The sequence below is a fragment of the Lagopus muta genome, chromosome 3 (genome assembly GCF_023343835.1).
Source record: "Lagopus muta isolate bLagMut1 chromosome 3, bLagMut1 primary, whole genome shotgun sequence".
Lineage (NCBI taxonomy): Eukaryota > Metazoa > Chordata > Aves > Galliformes > Phasianidae > Lagopus > Lagopus muta.
In genome coordinates, this window is record NC_064435.1 from 13,759,417 (window position 1) to 13,780,287 (window position 20,871).

General features: G+C 39.7%; 1 protein-coding gene across 9 annotated transcripts in view; it reads left to right on the forward strand.

Moving 5' to 3' along the window:
* ENPP2 (ectonucleotide pyrophosphatase/phosphodiesterase 2) overlaps positions 1-19,979 on the forward strand; it is a 70,079-nt gene extending 50,100 nt beyond the window's left edge. For 7 of the 9 annotated variants that reach the window (XM_048940820.1, XM_048940811.1, XM_048940814.1 and 4 more), the window contains 13 exons: positions 141-266; positions 2,381-2,412; positions 3,031-3,158; positions 5,127-5,214; positions 5,372-5,459; positions 6,308-6,480; positions 6,754-6,805; positions 9,166-9,302; positions 9,728-9,863; positions 10,966-11,043; positions 13,405-13,537; positions 14,119-14,275; positions 19,368-19,979. In XM_048940820.1, the coding sequence (XP_048796777.1) occupies positions 141-266; positions 2,381-2,412; positions 3,031-3,158; positions 5,127-5,214; positions 5,372-5,459; positions 6,308-6,480; positions 6,754-6,805; positions 9,166-9,302; positions 9,728-9,863; positions 10,966-11,043; positions 13,405-13,537; positions 14,119-14,275; positions 19,368-19,538 (1,499 nt within the window). In that variant the 3' untranslated portion in view covers positions 19,539-19,979. The remainder of the gene's footprint in view (positions 1-140; positions 267-2,380; positions 2,413-3,030; positions 3,159-5,126; positions 5,215-5,371; positions 5,460-6,307; positions 6,481-6,753; positions 6,806-9,165; positions 9,303-9,727; positions 9,864-10,965; positions 11,044-13,404; positions 13,538-14,118; positions 14,276-19,367) is intronic. The other 2 variants (XM_048940813.1, XM_048940817.1) reach the window with 1 other exon arrangement.
* The last annotated feature ends 892 nt before the right edge of the window (positions 19,980-20,871 follow it).

Here is a 20,871-nt window from a genome sequence, read left to right on the forward strand (position 1 = left end):
AAAAACAAGAATAAGATTTGTCACCCAAAGGAAAAGAGTACATAACCTGTTTGGTTGTTTTTGTTTTTTATTGTTCCTGTGCTATTTTGGAAAATGTGTTTATTCTCAAACTGGTTTAAACTTGTATTTTCTTTCTGCAGGGATGGAAGACACTACTTGTGAAAGAACTGAATTTTTGAGCAACTATCTGACCAATGTGGAAGATATCATACTGCTGCCTGGATCTTTAGGGAGAATTCGCCCTAGGTCTAGCAATAATCTAAAATGTAAGTTAACTGTATTTTTTATGTTCTGAGAACGAGACTCCATCCTTTCCTTGGGATGAAGTGTTCCAAAGGGTGTATGTCTGCAGAATGTTGGTGGGACATTCGGAGTGGAGCTCACTAAAGATCAGCTGTATTTCCAGTCTCTAGTTCACAGACCCTACAGTGTCAGAGCTGTGTCAAGTGGGTAACTGAAACATTCTGGGTTAAAAATCATCTATTTTGGTAAGAACAATCTTGAAGGCAGTTTCAGACAGCAGCATACATGTGATTATAAGTTTATTTATGCCCTTCTTCTCTCTCCCGGTGAAAATGGGACTTGAGGGAGCTCATTAGTGCATGGTTTGGATATAAGGAAAAAGTCTGATTCCTTTTTTGAGCTAACAGAGAAAGTGAATTACTAATTTTGAGTTCATTGTCATGCTTTTAGCATAAATGAGGAACAGAGCAGGTTGCTAAATAGCAACAGACTGGGGAACTGTAGAGCACACATTCAGGCACTGTAGTAATAATTAAACCTTGTGAGAAACTCACTCTGACTTGGTGTTCAAGGTTATCTGGTCTACAACATGCTCAAGAACCAATCAGGAGTCCTCTGGTGAAACTTAACTCTGTGATTTAAGACAATACTGTCCCATCTGTACATCTGTTGCCCTGATTTCCCTCCAGGGAAGCAGTGCCACAATGGGCCTTGAGCCAGCACCATGACTGCTCTGGTTCTGAGTACTGGGACAAACATTGCTTTGCCAGCATTTTAAGCTAACAATCAGACAGTGAAACTTATAAGTTAACCCTAAGTATCTATGGTGACGCAAACTGTGCTACAAGGATGATGACTTTTGGAAGAGGGGAAGATCAGATAAGTGGGACATCCTATTGATTCATCTTAGCAATGCACATATATGCAGGCTGAGGACAGATTTTACAAAACATTGGACTCTGAAGATGAAAGATTGCTAGAATGATAGCAGAAATAATAATAACGTGGTTAAACTTTTAGATACTGATTTATTTCATTTGAGACTTAATTTATCTGGGTGTTTGTGCTCAGAATACAGGAATACAGAATGGATGTGCAAAAATTTGTTGGAAATAGTCTGTACATTTTGCAATGTACTAGGATAGCATAAGACTGAATTTCTACACTTCAGTCTACTAAAAATTTGTATTTTAGTTCCTCTGAGAATATTTTTTTATGATCTTTCAATCTTTGAGTTCCCAAATTGCTGAGCAAAGTTAGTTTTCTTTGGAGCATGAACAGCAATATCTTTCAAAAAGATCAACTAGACTGATCTCTGAGTCATACTTCAGGGTTTCCTGCAATGCAGTTTTCCTCTTTTGGCCTCTGTCCACAGCTTCCTTGTTGGATATCTGCAATCACACATAAATCATCTGTTTGAACATAGAACAAAGAAGAATATTTCTTGACTTTAGAACTGGAGTTTACCTCCAATAACTGCCAAATCACCCATTTTTTGAATTCCTTTTCTGCTGTCCTATTCTATGATACTGCATCAAGACCTGCAGACACTTCTTTGCCATGGATAAGCCTGTAGCTCGTTTTGGGATTCAGTGGAGCTCATTTGATGCTCAGCAACATCATGCTTTCAGCAGTGAAACAATAAGAGTTAAGCAAAAGATTTTCCCCTACTAAGAATTTGTCGTTACTTTTTTTTTTTCTTCTCAAGACTGAAGAAATGAGTGAAGTACTAAGAGACAAAAACCACAACGTATTTATCTTACTGTTTTTAAGGCAGCATGTTAGTGCGTTCAGATGTGCTCTCAAAATCTTTCAGAAGGGATGATTTTGTATTTAAAGCAAACATAAGACTTAAAATTATATTTCCAGAAAATAGAGTAATTGTTCAGCTAAGAGTATTTCAAATCATAAAACAGTGAGCAACCTGAGCAACTAAAATATCATTAAGTAAAGGATAAGACGTTAAATTTAGTTCATATTCACCATATCCCAACTGATGCATTCTTTTAGTAAATATCAGCCAACCTCTAGGAAGAATCCTTCTGTAAGTATAAATTCTGACCTTGTGACATCTTCTGCAAATGTCTTATTTTATTAATACTTTTCTCTTTCTCTTTCTTTTTTGTTTGCTTAACAGATGACCCTAAAGTGATTGTTGCCAACCTTACAGTAAGTATTTAGCACTGCTCACTCTGTGTCCTAATTTGGACATTATTCAACATTCCCTCCTATTTATCTGTTTATCTATTTGTCTGTTCCTTCAGAAATGGCAAATAATCTTTTAGGATAAATATTTTACTAGCAATTTGAAGATGCTGAAAAAGCTCATTTGATAGCCTTCAACCATAACCCAGCTTAATGGAAAAAAAGTATTTTAAATAAAAACTAATTAAAAAAAAAAAAAAAAGGAGATTTGCTAACCAAAGTGCTTTAAATATATCTGCAGACGAGATGTATTTTCAGCATTTATCTTTCCTCTGAAATTTAATCTTGGGTTTGGTTAGCTCGCAGTTGAAGAATTTTATTCTTAAGTAAGCATGACATTTTACATGATGCTTTCAAAAAGACTTCCATGAGAATGAAATTTTCCAAAAATCTTTTGATTGCTCCATGTGCCCTGATTTTATGTAAACGTTGCAAAGAAATGACTGAACCACGTATCTAGAACTACATTGCTTCCAAGACATCATCGGTAATGCACTTAACAGCTTCATTTCTGTACTTCAGGGTTTCATGTGCCTCTGAGCTAATTGACAGCAGTGTCATCTGCAACCATTTATTTTACAGTGCAGGAAGCCAGACCAGCACTTTAAGCCATACTTGAAACATCACCTTCCTAAACGCTTGCATTATGCTTACAATAGACGAATTGAAGACGTCCATTTATTGGTCGATCGCAAGTGGCATGTAGCAAGGTAAACTTTGCTTTCAGCCTAGTGTCAGTGTGTTTTTATTTCTGAGAAAGCAAGACCTGGGACTATTTTGTCTCCAGTGTCCTCCTCCTGCCATCTGGGAACAGGAGCAGTTTTGAACTCCTGGTGAGATTCATTAGGTTCATGGTCCCAGTTTGGAAAAATAGTTGTTGGATGAAAGAGAGAAACCCAGATTAGTTTCCTTTCCCAAACAACTGTGTTTTTTGACTAATTAGCTTATATATAGGAACTGATAAACTTTTTTAGTAAGGTGCAAACTTACTCCAACCAGGTAGTGGGGAATATGGGAGGACTGGAGAAGTTAGGGTACAAGAGGCTGGGTGGATGTACAGGGTAAATGGAAAGAAAATTGAGATATTTACATAGTGAATGTAAAGCTGAGAACATGTGAAAGAGTAGTATAGGCTAATCACTGAAATGTCTGCATTGATTTTCTTGCAAAACAAATCCACAGCTAAACAGGATGCTTTCTGTCAAAGCAAACTCTGTTTTGGCTTGGCCTTTGCCATTTGCCTCTGAATTTTCAGTTATAAAGCATGGACAATTTTTAATGCTCTTGGTTCAAAATGATGGAGAAAAACCACAGAGTGAGCAAAAAAGACAGGGATCTCTTGGAAAGAGTCCAGTGGAGGGCCACAAAGATGGTGAAGGGCCTGGAGCATCTCCCCTATGAGGAAAGGCTGAGTGAACTGGGTCTGTTCAGCCTTAGAAAAGAAGACTGAGAGGGGACCTGATCCAGGTCTATAAATATCTAAGGTGTGGGGGGCAGAATGGCGAGGCCGGACTCTTTTCAGTGGTGAGTGGAGACAGGACAAGGGGAAACGGCCGGAAACTGCAGCATAGGAAGTTCTGCACCAATGTGCGCAAGAACTTCTTTACAGTGAGGTGACGGAGCACTGGAACAGGCTGCCCAGGGAGGTGGTGGAGTCTCCTTCTCTGGAGATGTTCAAGACCTGCCTGGATGCCTACCTGTGCGACCTGCTGTAGGGAACCTGCTTTGGCAGGGGGGTTGGACTCGATGATCTCTGGAGGTCCCTTCCAACCCCTACAATTCTGTGATTCTGTGTGAGCAGAAGAGGAGTTGCTTTGGCTTATGAGTTTCTGATTTAATGTATATTGCTTTTCTTGCTTTGATCTTTTGCCACATTTTGTATTACAGCAGAGAACGACTGGGTCTTAACGCATAGAGCTGACTCAGTGGTTCCTGGAAGATGACAGAGATTTTAGCATATGCCACTCTGTTATGAGCTTTAAATCATGGCAATTTTCTTTACCTATATAGCTGCCAGGCAAACACAAGGTGTGTTGTAAGTGCCTTTTGACATCTGTGCATACCGTGCTATGAATTATGCAAGGATCATTCTGCTGAAGCAGTGAATGAGAAGCTCCAAATGCTTTCTTGCATAATTTCACTAGCCAGTTGGCCATTTGCCTTGTATAGTTTCTGTGGCTAGGGCTCACAGAATTTTAGGCCTATCAAAATTTTTAATTTTAGGATTTTTACTGGAATTGATGGGATTAGGCTGGAGGGTCAAGTTTATTATTTTTTTATTAATTGCATCAACTTATTTCCTTTATTTATTATTTATATGTTCTGAAATCTGATTCACTAGTGATCCATTTGTTAGTGTAATTAATTGTATACTCACAACCAGAAAAATGGTTGTTTTTGACCCAGTTGCTGTAATGAAAACTCTAGAAATTTACAAGGCTTGAATCAAATTTTTGCAGGGCATAATTTTAATACACATGAATAAATGAATTTGTAGGATAGTCCAGTCCACTGCATGGCTTGCTTATACATGGCCCTGGTGAAATCAAATGCAAAGAAGTGTTCAGGAGCAAGCTGATAATTATACTTTTTAGGGTGCAATACTTATTTTTCCACGTATTTTGTAAAATAGTATTCAGTCACAAGCTGAGAAAATAGCTAATACTTTTTCAATTTAGGAAAGCTGTGGATGTTTACAAGAAACCAACAGGAAAGTGTTTCTTCCATGGAGACCATGGCTATGACAACAAGATAAACAGCATGCAGGTACGAGCAATGCAGTAATCTTTATAGAAGTGTTGTTAAGCCAGAAGATATTTGAGATCTCTAAAATGTAAATACTCACTGAAATAAACCCTATGATTTAAAGTTGTTCTTCTGTATTCTTCTCACTCTTTTTTTTTTTTTTTTTTTTTTTTTTAAGACTGTCTTCATAGGTTATGGACCTACATTCAAATACAAGACCAAAGTACCTCCCTTTGAAAACATTGAACTTTACAATGTCATGTGTGGTAAGCTGCCTGCTTGAGGAGTTGTAAGAGAAACATGCTGCTTTAACCATAAGGGTTTATTAGACACCTCTGGGCTCAGGCCCTGTCTCTCTCCCAGCATCCCTTCCCCAGGGTCTCCTTCCCAAACACTAACTGAGGGCATTTCTCAGGGGGCTGGGCTTGCTCTACTTTAGCAGCTTGCCAATCAAATGTATTAACATAGTTCTGCTGCATGCAGATTGGCACAAATCAAATATGCACCACTGCAGCGCATATTTTCACATACAGACCTCATTAGTCTAGGAAGGAGGCTTCTGTACTTCCATGTTTCGGGGTGCAGTTCAGGGGCATCAATTAGCTTTCTATGGCATTTCCTAATATTATTATATTTCCTAAACTTTTACTGATGATACATTCTGATATTCTGTACAGTCTTTTATTTAATAATGATTTAACACAGGAATAAAACTTGCTAGCTGAATGTATAATTAACTTATTTACTCTTTTTTTTTGAAACATGAAGTATCAAAAAGGCAGTTAGCCCATATGTGCAAAGCAGGTCACTAATTACACTGTGTTCCAGATGGTTGGATTGTAGGTTTGTGTTGGAAACTGCAGTAGTTATAATAAAATGGTTTTCTGGTGTCTTCATGCAAATTAACCTTCTTTTCATACAGTCTACCATGTTATTCAGGCAGGATTTGCAATTTTATGTTTTGGATTAGCATTTTTATTACATTAAAAGCATTCATTAGCATGGCATAGATGTAAACAGTATTGCAAATAAATATCTTTGCTAAGTATATTTACTGCTAAATACATATGTTTCCAGTCTAACCATCATTAACTTTCCTTGGGTGTTTCCACAGATCTGCTTGGATTAAAGCCTGCTCCCAATAATGGGACCCATGGAAGTTTGAATCACCTGCTAAGAGCCAATGTTTATAAACCAACTGTGCCAGATGAAGTTGCTAAGCCACTTTATCCTGTAGCTCTACCTTCTGCATCAGATTTTGATATAGGATGTACATGTGATGATAAGGTAAGTGTTAGTATCTGTTGATACTCCCACTGTTAGCCACAACTGTCTAATAAAGTTTATAGCCATTATAGCTATTTTGAGAGTGTTTGATCTGCAGGAATTTCCCAGATCCTTCCTGTGAAATGTTCTTTGCATCTGGAACAATTATTGCTTCTTGGAAACAGGAAACAAAACAGTTGTCTTTGTTTTATAGTGTTAGTTTTGTTTTGCTAGATGCCTAGTACAACAAGATGCTCCAGTGATCCTAATCTTGTTCTTTTTTCTATTCTTGAGAAGAACAAGTTGGATGAACTCAACAAGCGCTTTCATGTCAAGGGAACAGAAGGTAAGAGCTTGCTGCATCAGTTAATAAAAGCTATTTCTGTTTTCTTTTGCAAGCTAGTTTGCATCACTGATACCAAACAAGTTCCTGTTTAATTTTAGTTAATGTGTAGTAAATCAACTTTTCAAATAACTGTCAAAAGAACACACAGACATATATGATTTATGTGGGCAAGACTAACTGCTGCTCACATGGCAAAGTGCACACTACCTTTTGCTGTGATCAGAACTGAAGAATCCCTCAAAGTGAGACAAGTTTTACTTCTTTTTCATCACTGTTAGGAGGTTTAATCTCTGCTGTAAAAGCAGAGAAAGGAGGAAAAGAGAAAGTGCATGAAGCAGTGCTCTATTTAAGCACAAGAAATAAATGGGGTAAAAAACATAGACCACATCTGCACACTGGTTTTCCAGCATTGATTGGGTGTTTCACCAGATCATCATTGGAGAGCGCGGTGCAGCTTCTTTGACAACTCCTGATTGGCTTGTAGTGCTTGTTTTTTAGAGTGCAGGTTATCCACTCAACTTTCATCAAACAAGTACATCAGCAGTTCCTGGTTCAGGGATGCTCAGTGCAACTTTGTCCTTCACTACCAGTGTTTCTCCCAGGAGAAAGCATACTCTGCTCCTCTGGATGGCTGTTCTTGTGCCCTTGATGCTGAACCCGATGTTCTTGCAGCTGTGTTGTCAGCTGTGTGTCAGGCTGCTATCCAGGTTAAAAATGTACCAGAATGTACCAGTAACAGTTGGCAGTGTCCCCCTCATCATAAAGATTTATATTTCTTCTTCTCCATCTTAGCAAATTCTAAATCTTTGAATTTAGACTTAAGTTTAGACAGGTTTAGACTGGAGATACTTTGGATAATCAGATGACTGAGATTCCTTACAAAGCTGCTTTAGTTTTACTTCTGTGAGCAGGCAGTGCAGCCTATCCTTTAGTTTCTGCAGGTGAAACTGTTAATTTTTCTGTGAGTAAATTGCCTTTTTACAGCTTCCATCTTGCTAAACTGATTTTTACAATTAGTGAAGGGCTACTCCTGGCTGTAGCTATTTCAAGATAAGAAAAAAAAAAAGGAAAAAGAAACAAAAAAAAACAAGTAGTTGTGCTCCTGGATATCTCAACATCTTTATTTTGCTTAGGTTTGGATACTTCCTCATTCCAGTAGTATAAAAAAAATACTTTTGCTGTATTTTAAGAAATAAGCATTTGTATCTTTTTCAGTTACTTGTCTGTGAGCTGTCAGTTATGTGGAACTAGGTAGGCTTCCCTTATGTGAACAACAAAAAGTTCTACTTTGTATCAGTTATTTTGTTATATTCTGTGACAGGCTATAGCGTGCATTCTTGGATCTTCCTGCATTTAGCTGGTAATTCACTTGTCCCATTTGGGGAACATTTAACTGAACGTGATTGTTATTCATAAGCAGCAGGAAGAATTCCTTCAGCTTCTCTCGAAGAAGGGAAGTTTTTCATCTTTGTCCTTACACAAGGTTTCTCCTACTTATTTTCTGCATCCTATAAAAATATCTCCTATTTGGACTCAAACACTAATAAAAGATGCCCTTTTCTTTAAAGTTAAATGCCTATCTATGAACAGCGTTTAGGCTGGTTACCTCACTTCTATGCTTTGATTTCCAAAAGCAAGCCAAACCTGTTTTTGGTTATCAAAATGCATGAATGCAGCACAGTGCAAGATTAGCCAGGAAATTTGTTTTTCCTCTATCTTGTTTAATTTTTGTTTATGAAAAGATAAAAAAAAATTATCAGAGGTATCTAGTGACACTTAACCATAACACATCAGAACAGCAGAAGAAAAGCAAATTGTATGGATTTGGAAGTGTTTTTGGTAGCCAAAGTTAGGAAAAGGGCTTTTTGTTTTGTTTTAATTTGATATTTCTGACAGAAAATAGCATGTAGGTCTTCAGAATATCATCTGTATCAGCCAAGTGAAAAAAAAAAAACAACAAAACTCTTTTATTGAGTAGACTCCTTTGCCTTCCTTTTGTGAAGATCTTAGTGTTGTACAGAAAACAGAGGAAGAGGAGAAAAACAGGAAAACTGAGACAGTGAGAGATAGGATGAGAGCAGATTTAAGGCAACAAAATGATTTTCACCTCACATGCTTCAAATGTAGACACAGAGATCCTTGTCTCCTGTGCCTGGAGAAACATATTATGACCCCAACAGTTTCTCAACTGCAGAGAAAACTTATAAGCTCCAAGTGAATTTTGAGCCTGGAAGTGGGATCCCAATCAAAACTATTGAAGAACAGCTATTCCCTATGTTACAGGATATCCTTAGCAGTTTTTTTTTTCAACTTCAAGGTTTTGAGTGATAAATTTAAGTGTAATTTCATCTGATCTGTAGAGAAGCATCTTCTGTACGGGCGCCCCGCAGTGCTGTACCGCACAAAGTACAATATCTTGCACCACCATGACTTTGAAAGTGGCTACAGTGAAACATTCCTGATGCCTCTCTGGACATCCTACACTATTTCCAAACAGGTTGGTGATGACTTTTCTCTTGGAAATTGCTCTAAAAAAATCCTGGAAAGTCTATTTGCTATGTGTGTTTTTGAATTTGTAGAATCCCCTTTCCCAAACAGATTTTCCGATCAGAAATTATCTCCCAAATGCCACTGAAAATAATACCGTAGGAGAAATGAATTTTTAAGGCAGATTGTTTGAATATTTCTTTTCCTGTTTTCATTTTAACTCTCAGCTTTTCTCAGTGGGCATTTGTCTTCCCCATTTCTTTCAATCAGCTACTTCATTTGAATTTCAGCTGCCTGAAGGAGGGGCAGACTTGGTTGTAGAGCTGTGGTACGGATCACTGTGCACAATGTAGACTTACAATCTGTAGACTACCAGATGCCATTTTCTTTTAGCTATAAGTGCTGGAATTACATTTCTTTCACTGCTCAATGCAGGCAGAGGTATCCGGTGTGCCAGAGCACCTGGCCAGCTGCGTCAGGCCCGATCTCCGCATATCTCCAGGAAACAGCCAGAGCTGCTCAGCCTACAGAGGTGACAAGCAGCTCTCCTACGGCTTCCTCTTCCCTCCTCGTAAGTTCAGTAGCAAGTCTACAGAATTCAAGGACTTGAATGTCATTTATATGCACGACACTTCATTTCATTTTTAAAATAACAAATAGTGGTTTTATAAATTTCTGTTTAACTACAGAAAAACTTAGGTATGAAAAAAGCCCAGATGGAAATGAAAAGGGACTCAAGGGTTTGTTTTTTTTTTTTGAGATATTTGAGGAAAAATATAGGTAGGAATCCTCCAATTTCTCAACTTCCTGGGGTGATTCCTTCCTTCACACAGAGGACCTGGTTCAGCACCAGCATCACATATGATGCCAGATGGGATGGATACATTATTCTTGCTGCGTGTGCTCAGGACCAAGGGCTGAATGCCAGAAGTTGCCATCATGACTGTGACCTCTCACTTTCACAAGACTGGAGAGGTACTCCAAACTGGAACTTAGCTTCATGCGTGAAAAAGATAAAGTGTACCTCTTGAGTTAATAAAAACAAAGGTGAAAGCAGAGTTGCACAGACTAGAAGCACAAGCTGTAAGACAGTCTTCAAAAGCTGGCCTTTTAATATCAATGGACATATATTGGCACATATAAGCTGGAAATCTATTTGATTCATAATTTTGACTTCAAACAACAGAAGAATAAATACATATAATGTGTAAGTCCATATTAGATTGTTGCACAGTATAAAAACAAAATAGAATTCTACCATCTCCAGAAACAGTGCTAGTAGAAAATCTCTGTAAATGAGTGTTCTGGTGCAGATATATTTGTCAAGTCTTCAAAAAAAACTTGTATATTTAGTAAATGTTCATGGGAAACAACTTTGCTGTGTCACAGACGTGAACTTCACTGCTCTGCCTTCCTTATACAGTGGCTGAAAGAGTTTAGAATGGATTTCTGATGTAGAATTACTCATGCTGAAGGCTTGCTCAGAACTGGAAGATAATCCCACAGCCCTCTGCCTATAAATTGTGTGACTGTTTTATGAAAGCACACAGAGCAGCTGACTTCTGTTTTGATGACAGTATTCCATTTGGTTACTCACTAAAACCACTTTTGAAAACATTTTTATGTTCTTTGAATTCTGACATTTCATCTCATCAGTGTTTTTCTTTTTTCAGAACTAAGTTCCTCTGCAGAAGCAAAGTACGATGCTTTTCTAATAACAAATATCATTCCAATGTATCCTGCTTTCAAAAGTAAGTGTTGTTTCTATGGCTTTGTCTCTTTTTCCCAAGCTTGTAACATTTTTTTAAAATGTCTGCTGAACTGTGGAATGAATGGATGGGAGAAATTTAGAACATAAATCCAATTACCTCTAAGCAGCAGATAATATACGTGGGAATCTCAGTTCAAGGCATAGGCTTTTTGTACCACAAGAAACATGTAAGGTTTAGGGAGGGTTTATTTTCCTTGCTGCTGGGCTAAGAGCACAGGCACAGTCAGTTCCTGGAGTTCAGCAATTTTGCTGAAGTGTCAAAGTCAGTTTGTGCAAAACCATTCAGATTTTCTTGTTTGTGACCCCAGTTTGTGCAAAATGTACTCAGCGACATGTTTTTACTTCCCAACAGAAGCAGTCTGGGAGTGTGCACTTAGCATGTTGTAGTTCAGGGACAAGTGGCATCTGGAGCACCTTTGATTTTTCTATCCCTACCCTTAGAGGTAGACCAAACATTTTTATTACCTTTCAAGAAAAAGGAAAAACAAACCAATTTATGGAAAGTGAGGAATGACTTAAAACCAACTGAAACTTTCAGTGCTGCAAGGATATAGCATTAAAGTTCCTTTTGTCTGAACATCACTTTTCTCTCGAGCGTTGCCAAGAGGTAGGAAAACCATCAAACTATTCTGGTGGCATTTTTTGGCTTGGCAGGAATTGGGAAGCCTTGAAAGAATCTCAAGAGCCTGTTCTTGTGAGATTTCCAATTCAGATTTTAGGCCAGGGAGGTTTGGATAAACATCAAAGACTATGGGAGGCTTTTTCTTTTTAGCCTAAGAAGAGTGCTTTTAACTGCAAAACCTCTGAGTAGGAACAAATGGTGATGTTTGCTGGAAATTTGAAGAAAGGCACACTTAACTGATTATAGAGAGCAAAATTATTGGGGATTTCCCACTCTAAAATCACTTCATAAAACTGCTTTTTATGCTAATTTAGTCTATGTAAATTAGCTGAGATGCTCATCACAGGAGAACAACACACCACCAGCAGTGCTTTATATCCCAGTGCCACCAACTTCATCAGAACCGAGTGAAGAATCACCTGAGAACAGATGTTGTAACTTGTAGTACTCCTGGGGAATTATGAACTAGTACACATGTGCAGGTTGCAATGCAGAGCTCAGACCACTCATTACATGGAGCTGGCTTAAGCAGTTCCCACTTTAGGGGAGCTGCAGGATCATGCCCCGAGGCTGCAGCACTGGCATTGCTGTCTGTGCGGCTGCAAGTGGAAAACCAATGTGGGAACTGATTCAGCTGCAAAAATCTTTCCTTTTGGGGCTATTTTTGTTGTTAAGGCTGATGCATCAAAGGAGTGAGCAGCTGGAGGAGTGGGACTGCCAAGTGGTTACTGCAGCTGAGGTTCTTGTTAGACCAGCTTGTGGGTGCCTCTGCACTAGCCTGAGCATCCATTTGGCAAAACACACTAGGGAAGGAAGTTCTTGAGGCTGGTGCTGCTGTCAGTGCTGGGGAAGCATGAGCTAAGCAGTCCGAGCTGGCAACGCAAAAGTTAACTTTATACAAGTTAGAGCTGTTTTGCTTGCACACACTTCTGTTAGTGTTAAAATGAAAAGGGGAAAAAAAGAAGGAAAACAATTATGCAACTGGAGATCCCAGTGTATTTCTCAGCGAGTCTCTGTAAACAACTTGTTAAGATTCAGAAGGTTGTAGTGGGAGAAAGTGTCATGCTTTTCACAAAAATCATGGTTAAAGTTCTCTACTAGGCAAACCTCTGCCTTCATGAGATGCTTTGTTATAATTTGGCCATCCTAGATGGCACCTGATTTAGAAGTTGGACTTTTTATATTCAGTGAATATTTGTGAGAAATAATTTGACCTTTGTATTTCCCTGACTTTTAAAATATTTGAGCTTTGCTTTTAATCATGGTACTATTTCCTTTTGTGAATTAAAAAAGAAAAAAAAAAAAGGAAAAACCAACATACCCAGTAATTAGATAAGGAGGACAAAGGAAATGTTTACAGGGACATCAAAAGTGTGAGAATAGCTGCTTCTGCTGGCAGTGAAGGAACAGCAAACTCTCTGTGCAATGTCTAGGGCAATGCCAGGCTTAGGATGGGACCATGCATTTCCTTTATTGCTAGTTGGGGAAAAAAAATTCAAGAGAGAACAAAGAATTCTGAACAGGCTTTATTGACCAAAACAGAATGAAGTTGCAGTAAACCTGTAAAGCTTAGTCTTTGATTTCCTCTCCTATTGTCTGAATGATGCCCACTGGATTTTTTATCTTCATGCAAAAAAAAAATTATTTACAATCTTGACACGTTAGTATGTTTATCCAAATTTTAGTTGTTGTTGTTTTTTTTCTTTTTCTCCCCCATAGAGGTATGGAACTATTTCCAAAGGGTTTTAGTGAAGAGATATGCCACTGAACGAAATGGAGTCAATGTTATAAGTGGACCCATCTTTGACTATGACTACGATGGTTTACATGACACACCTGAAAAGATCAAACAGTAAGAATTTGTATTTAAATTGGTTTGCTGCTGTTTCTTTTAGTGATAACTTTATCTCAAACAATTTATTGTTTGCACTTCATTTGATTTGGAGAAGGAGTTGAATTTCGTGGCTCTGTCCAAAATGGTTCATTGAGACTGAATAAAACAGGGCAAAAATTAAGGGAATGGCAACTCGCCACGTAGCTCTTCACCTTGAGTCATTCAGACGAAGCTGATTTATATTCCAAATAATGTTTTCTCTAAAGCTGTCTGGAAGCTTAGAGTTGCAACTGGGTACCAGAGCACACCATACTGCTATTGAGTTAGACACTCTAAGCTTTTGTTAACTCTGTAAAACTTGCTCTCTGTTTCCCTGAACTGAAGAAACCTTTCAGCATTGGCATGTGGTGTTTCTGTGGCACAGTGTCAAAACATGATCTAACTGAAACGCTCATTTTCAAATCAAGCTTGTGAATCAAACACATCTTAACAAGTACATGCATCCTCACACGTAAGGAAGGAAAGACCACATTGCCTGTGTAATTCTTCTTCCAAATGGATTAGTCCTTTGTGGGTAAACGTTTGCTTTACTTCCCCAGGTTTGTGGAAGGCAGTGCCATCCCTGTTCCTACTCATTACTATGCCATCATAACCAGCTGTTTAGATTTCACTCAGCCAGCCGACAAGTGTGATGGACCACTCTCTGTTCTCTCGTACATCCTTCCCCACCGGCCTGACAACGATGAGAGCTGCAATGTAAGTTCTGCTGCCTGATGGTAAATGTTCCCTGGGATATTCCCAGGGAAGACGCTAGTTAGCTGTTAGATGATCTTAAATGAAAGTACATGGTATTGACTCAGTCACGTTCAACTCATTAGACAGGAGTACTCTTCTATGAAAAATGGGGGTAACAGAGAAAATGTGGAACTATTACTGCACCTAAAATTGTTTGGAAGAACTAAAATACATTAGGTTGGCTGTAAACAGTGTGTGGGCTTCTATGCTTTGGCAGACACTGTCAGAGTAACCTCAGGCTGAAAAAGACTGTGTGAGTAGATGTATTGTGCTGGCAGCCAGCCTAATGTTTTTATGGAGGTCTGTTTCCATATGCAGGTACAATATAATCTGTCTGCTCTTGCAGTCTGGATGCATCAGACGGCACGATTACATCCAACCCACACAGCGTTAAACTGTATGCTAAAACCTGCTGAAGGCAGAGCTGCCAGTAGCTCTTGCTGGTTCCAGATCATGTCTCAATTCAAGGGAAAAATTAAGATTCTCTTTGCCAGAGATCAAAGATGATGAGCCACCCTCCTCATTCCTTTTCTATCTTCCTTTTGGATGAAAAATGCTGTAGTATAGGAATCTTGGTGAAGTACAAAGGCTTCAGTTTGCTCAGAACTGCAGAAAGCAGCACAAATGCCCTATACCTGATGGTGTGGCAGGAGAGCCATTAGGGTCCCCATGAGCTCCAGCACTCTGCAAGGACAGCAGTCCTCCCAGGCAGCTGTATTTAGACTTGTCCTTCCGCCTGAACTTGTTCTCCCATTACACAGCTGTGCGGATTCCTGCACACAGACGCTTCACTATAGGCTGCCAGGAGTCTGTTTCCTGAATGAACGCATTAATGTTATGAATTTTGTATTGGCACAAAAAGTTAAGACTCCTATTCCAGCTACAAGCAGAAATAGTAATTCCAACTCTGTACACAATTCACCTGGAACACTGTTTCTTTCTCATTCATCAAACATCGCCTACTTTCAGGTCACTCTGTTTGAAACCACGCTTTTGGAGCAGTACTCCTCTCTTGAGCAGGTTTGGATTCCCTCCATTTAGACTCTTAACTGTTTTGGGCAGAGATGTCTTCTATCAGAAGACTTGGAAAGTCTTCAGGGTATTTCACTGTGATTTTATTCCAGCCTGCCTTCATCTGAATGAAGGTTTAGTTGGGGATCTGCAAGTTACTATCTGGCATTTATCTGTCCTTGTATTTCTGCCTGTTTGTGATTTTTTTCTTCCTTCTATTGTGTGTCATTGTGCTTTTAAAATCCTGAAATCTTTTTTAAGAATGGCTTGTAATAATTTTTACTCTTCGATTTCTTACATTCCAACCCAAGCTTCTTTTCTCTGTTGGTCATGCTACTTATGGTATATGTATTTAGAGTACCTTCAGTTCTGCTATACAAGCTCATTAGCAGCTGTTGCACTATGCTTGACATAATAAAGAAGCAGTGGAAAAATATATCAAGAACTGTAGTTCTTGAGTGAAAGAACAAGCAAAATTTTGCTATTCCAATACAGTTTGTCTTACTTTTGCACTTGATATTTCATCTCACGTATTCAAAGAAGTGTCTAAAACCTTACATGGTTCACAGATTAAATGCTTGGGATAATGTAAGAATTTTCCCCTAGCCTCTCCACAGCTTTCTTTTCAGATGTAAAGAAATATTAGCTTTCCTCAGCTCTGCTCTTGTCACACATACTTTCTCTCTCCTCACACAGCCGTTGGAGAACACCACTACTCTTCTCATTAGAATTTGTTCCATTTCCAAACTGTGTTTATTCATGGTGAGGTTATACCCATTTATTCTTGTGTCAACATTTTTCTACGGCTTAAATAGCCCTTCAGTGGTCTTCTTTGGGATTTATCCCTGCTGATGATTTACGATGATTCTCAAAGCATATACTTTTCTCTGTTCATGGGTGACCGGGATCTTTTATGCTCTTCTTGTAAGAGAGGAAGAGCATTTTATTAGCCTTCCTCTGTATCTATTCCTGTCTGACTTTTTTTTCTGGAGCACGAATGAGATAAAGTATTCCAGCTTATACCTCAAAATGGAAATGATTATCTTTCCATTTCACATCATTCCTCTGGTACTATCTAGGATTTGGTTCTTCTATAGCTGCATTATAAAGGTGGCTCACAAGATCACATAATAAACCAGCACACCCACGACCTTTCCTTCTATCTGCTGTTTCACCTGAAAATCTCCCAGGTTAGCAGAAATTCTTACTGTCAACATGGGTAACCAAATTTCATACTATACCAGGGACTCCGTCATCTGCATCCTGCAGTATGGTATTCCAGCCTTCCTCTGCACTGACAAGAGAGCCCGGTTGCTTTTAGTAGCAAACTAATGACCTTGGCACAAAAAGCATGTATGAAAATACTAAATAAAAATCCTTTCCAAAACCAAAGCTGGAGGAACTACTAGAAACTTCCTCTAGTACACAGTTCCTTTTTCTGTGGTGACTCTAAATTTCTTTTTTAACAAGACAGTTCCTCACCCACCTATATAACTCTGGTCATCTTGAGCTTTCCAGCCAACAATCTGATATTTGAGAGATGGGTAATACAGGAGTTCTTTTTCATAGAATATCTGATATCTGGACTTTAGGTTAGTTTCCTATTTTATTGCTTTTTTCTATTTACCTCCAAGTTCTCAATAGTTATTTTTTACTTCTAAGACCCATTGTACTGCTGAAGTGAGACTAACAAGCAAAGATGGAGAAAAACATCATTTTCAATGTACACTTCATTTCCACAACAATATATACCATACTAACTGATCACTGTGCTTAAAATCCTTGCTGCTTGAGGTGAGATTTTGTGGGCCAGTTATGGAATGGAAAAATTAGTGTGGACCAGTTGACCAATCTTCTAGGCTCATGGAAATGCTGTGTCACTGGACGTGGTTTGAAACAAACCCGACAGTCCTGTGAGCTCTGTCCAGAGCAGATTTGCTGATCAGAAGAAGGTTTGAAGACAAGAGAAATGTTACAGTGTTTGCATTTAGCCTCGTTGAGGCCTGTCTGCAGACAAGCAATGCGACTGGCTGACTAGGACTCTTCTATTCCCATGGCTGCAGGCTGCCATGTGGGGCTCCCGCGGCGTGGCACCCCAGGTGGAGGAGAAAGAGCAGGGCATACTCCTTTCTTTTCCATCTTAGTAGGGATCTTTATTTCATGCTCCAGTCATGGTTTTGGGCCGTGCTTCCAGTGTGGAGAGGAAAGTGGGTTTGGAGCTGAAAGGTTTAAAATAAATGAGCAAATGTCATTTCTTGTTGACAAATGGACATTTGCTTTAGAGCAGCTGGTTGTGACTAAACTAGTACTTTGTGTTCTCTCTGTGCAAACCATCAAGCTCACCCTCCTGGGCTTTACAGAGTGACCCATAAAATGGTCTGTGGGGCATCTTCTGTTTCGGTTAGGCTCTGGCATGACTGTAGCTTCATGTGAGGGTGTGTTTTGGAGGGAGACATCCTCTGAGGCCGTCAGAGGCTCACTTGGAGCAAGCCCAGAAAGACAAATTTTATCAGCTAGATTTCTAGGTCACATACATGAACCTCAACCTGAGGCTCAACCCCTCTGTTCCTGATGCACGTCCCCAGATGTACCAGCGGGGAAAAAGTCCTATTTTCCCCGTTCTTTTTCCAGGTCTGTTCCTCACCATGTCCCCAGGGGTGCTTGGAACATGACACTGGGCTGATTCAACACACTCAAACAGCCTGTCACTGCAGGGTTTTGCAAGGCAGGTTTTTCTGATTTCTGTAGTGAGATAAATTAGGTTGTGGATGGCTCCAACATATGCTGGATCTGGTACAAGGTGAGCAGCAGGGAGCTGATGTGGTGACTGCCTGTGCCTCTTGGAGCAGTTCCCTAAGGGAGATTACACCCACGCAGTCCAACCCCATCACTCTGGCAGCAGCACCTTCCTGATTGTTTTTCATATTGGCAAACATCTGGTGAAAGGTTTTTTGTTTGTTTGTTTGTTTGGCTTTTGGGGCTGTTTTTTTTTTTCCTATCTGTGAATAATATGTATGTTTTAATAGCAGTATTTTCCAGCTACCAATAAAAGGTGTAGTCCCAGTTGTGTAAGGAATCAAAGAGGTCAACAAAAAATAAGGTGGAAAGATTAAAATAATACTGTGTTAGTTGAGTCATAGAATCATAGAATGGCCTGGGTTGAAAAGAACCTCAGTGATCACCTAGTTTCAACCCCCTGCTGTATGCAGGATCACCAACCACCAGACCAGGCTCCCTAGAGCCACATCCAGCCTGGCCTTGAATGCCTCCAGGGATGGGGCATCCACAACCTCCTTGGGCAACCTGTTCCAGTGTGTCACCACCCTCTGTGTGAAAAACTTCCTCCTAATATCCAACCTAAACCTCTCCTGTCTCTGTTGAAAACCATTCCCCCTTGTCCTGTCACTGTCAACTCATGTAAACAGCCGTTCCCCCTCCTGTTAATGTGCTCCCTTCAAGTACTGGAAGGCCACAATGGGGTTTCCCTGGAGCCTTCTCTTCTCCAAGCTAAACAATCCCTGTTCCCTCAACCTTTCCTCATAGGAGAGAATCATCTTAGTGGCCCTCCTCTGGACCCGCTACAAGAGCTCCACATCCTTCCTGCACTGGGGGCCCCAGGTCTGGACACAGTACTGCAGATGGGGCCTCACAAGAGCTGAGTAGAGGGGAACAATCACCTCCCTCTCCCTGCTGGCCACCCCTTTTTTAATGCAGCCCAGAACACAGTTGGCCTGGTCCCCATTTGAGTTGCAAATCAGATGAGAATAATGTTTAAAAATGGGGCACGTGCTAGGATTTGGGTTTTGGTGACCTGGAACAGCTGATTGATATGGAGCTCTTTCAGTGACAAATTTTTTTTATATGGTGACCAATGAATTTTCTAAAGTTGTAAGCCTGTTCTGAAATACCTACAACATGGGATCAGCTTTTCCAGGTGACTATAGTCCTTGTTAATTGTCCTAATGTCTGGAAAAGCTACTTTCACTTTTGGAGTTAACTTTAGATGTGAAAAGTTATAAACATTTTGTTTTTTTCATTTCAGAGCCTGGAAGATGAATCAAAGTGGGTTGAAGATCTTCTTAAGATGCACACTGCACGGGTGCGGGACATCGAGCAGCTCACAAGCTTGGACTTCTTCCGAAAGACCAGTCGCAGCTACACAGAAATCCTCTCCCTAAAGACATACCTGCATACATTTGAAAGTGAAATTTAGCTTTCTAACCTTGCTCAGTGCATTCTTTTATCAACTGGTGTATATTTTTATATTGTTTTTATATTTATTAATTTGAAACCAGGACATTAAAAATATTAGTATTTTAATCTTGTATCAAATCTTAAATATTAAACCCTTGTGTCACTTGTTTTGTTTCTCTAATGTTTAATGTAGGTATGCCTCTTGGTTTATTTAGTAGCGCTTGTAATACTGCAGCTTAAGTCCTTACACCAAGCGTTTATCTGGTGCTGCAGAATTTGATACGTGAATCAAGGAAATACTAAATTCCCATGCTCCTTTACCACACTTTTAGTCCTGTACTGTGTATCAAAATACTGAACATGTAAAATTACATTCATTTACTGTTGACTATGTGACAGACATATTTAAACCCTATAGACAAATAGCATCTTAAATATAATAAACCACACATTCAGTTTTTTTAATGTCTTTTGGTTTCCTTTCACAGGGACTTTCAGAGGGACTTGGTAGCAGCTGACTGCTGCTACATCTTTCACATTCAGCCTTCTCAAGGGCTTAGGTTTTCTGGTAAGATGGATGACAGGGGCTCAGATGTCCTGCCCTGGGGCCTAGCAGTGAGACTGCATAATGGCACCTGCAATAGTAACTGCTGGTTAGGTTTTGCTGCAGTGGCAGAGCTGGGAGAGGAGGTAGGCTGGTACCATAACTTCACCAGGAGTTCCCTGCACTTGGCCCAATTGGCCCTGCTCTGGAGCTTGTGGGGAGGACATGAGCTGATAGTATCTGCTGTTACCCATAAGGCTGCATCACATCCCTTCTCCTCCAGTGCTGCTCTGAGCTGGTTCTTGGGCATACCCGCTCCACTGCCTTTTGCTTTGACCTTGAGGGAGCTGCAATAAGGCAAATGTTGAAGGAGATAACCTTGTCGAAAATCCAGCAATGGGTTTTTAACCAGGAGGAGAAGAAAGTCTTATTTCCTGTATCTCACTCTAATGGTCATAATGTGCAGCTTTCTCCTAAGCTGAGACTGATTCCAAGTCCTAATGCCAACCCCCATTCTCAGAGGAACTTCCTTGGCCTGACTGTGCATACGCAACTTCTGTTAATGTGAACACCATACAGCACATGTGATTTACAACCATCAGTTGGTCAAGCAGGCCAAGTCTCCGTTGGCTATTTCTGTGCAGTCAGTCTCATAATCCTGACAAGCCCCTCCACGTGACACTGATGGCACAATCCCAAAGCAGTGGAAGAAACGCTTGCATGCTGATTTCTAGATAATAGCCTGATTTGGCTTGGATTGTTTTTTATGCAAGGCACATAGTATGGAGCATAAATAAAGACTCGCAAT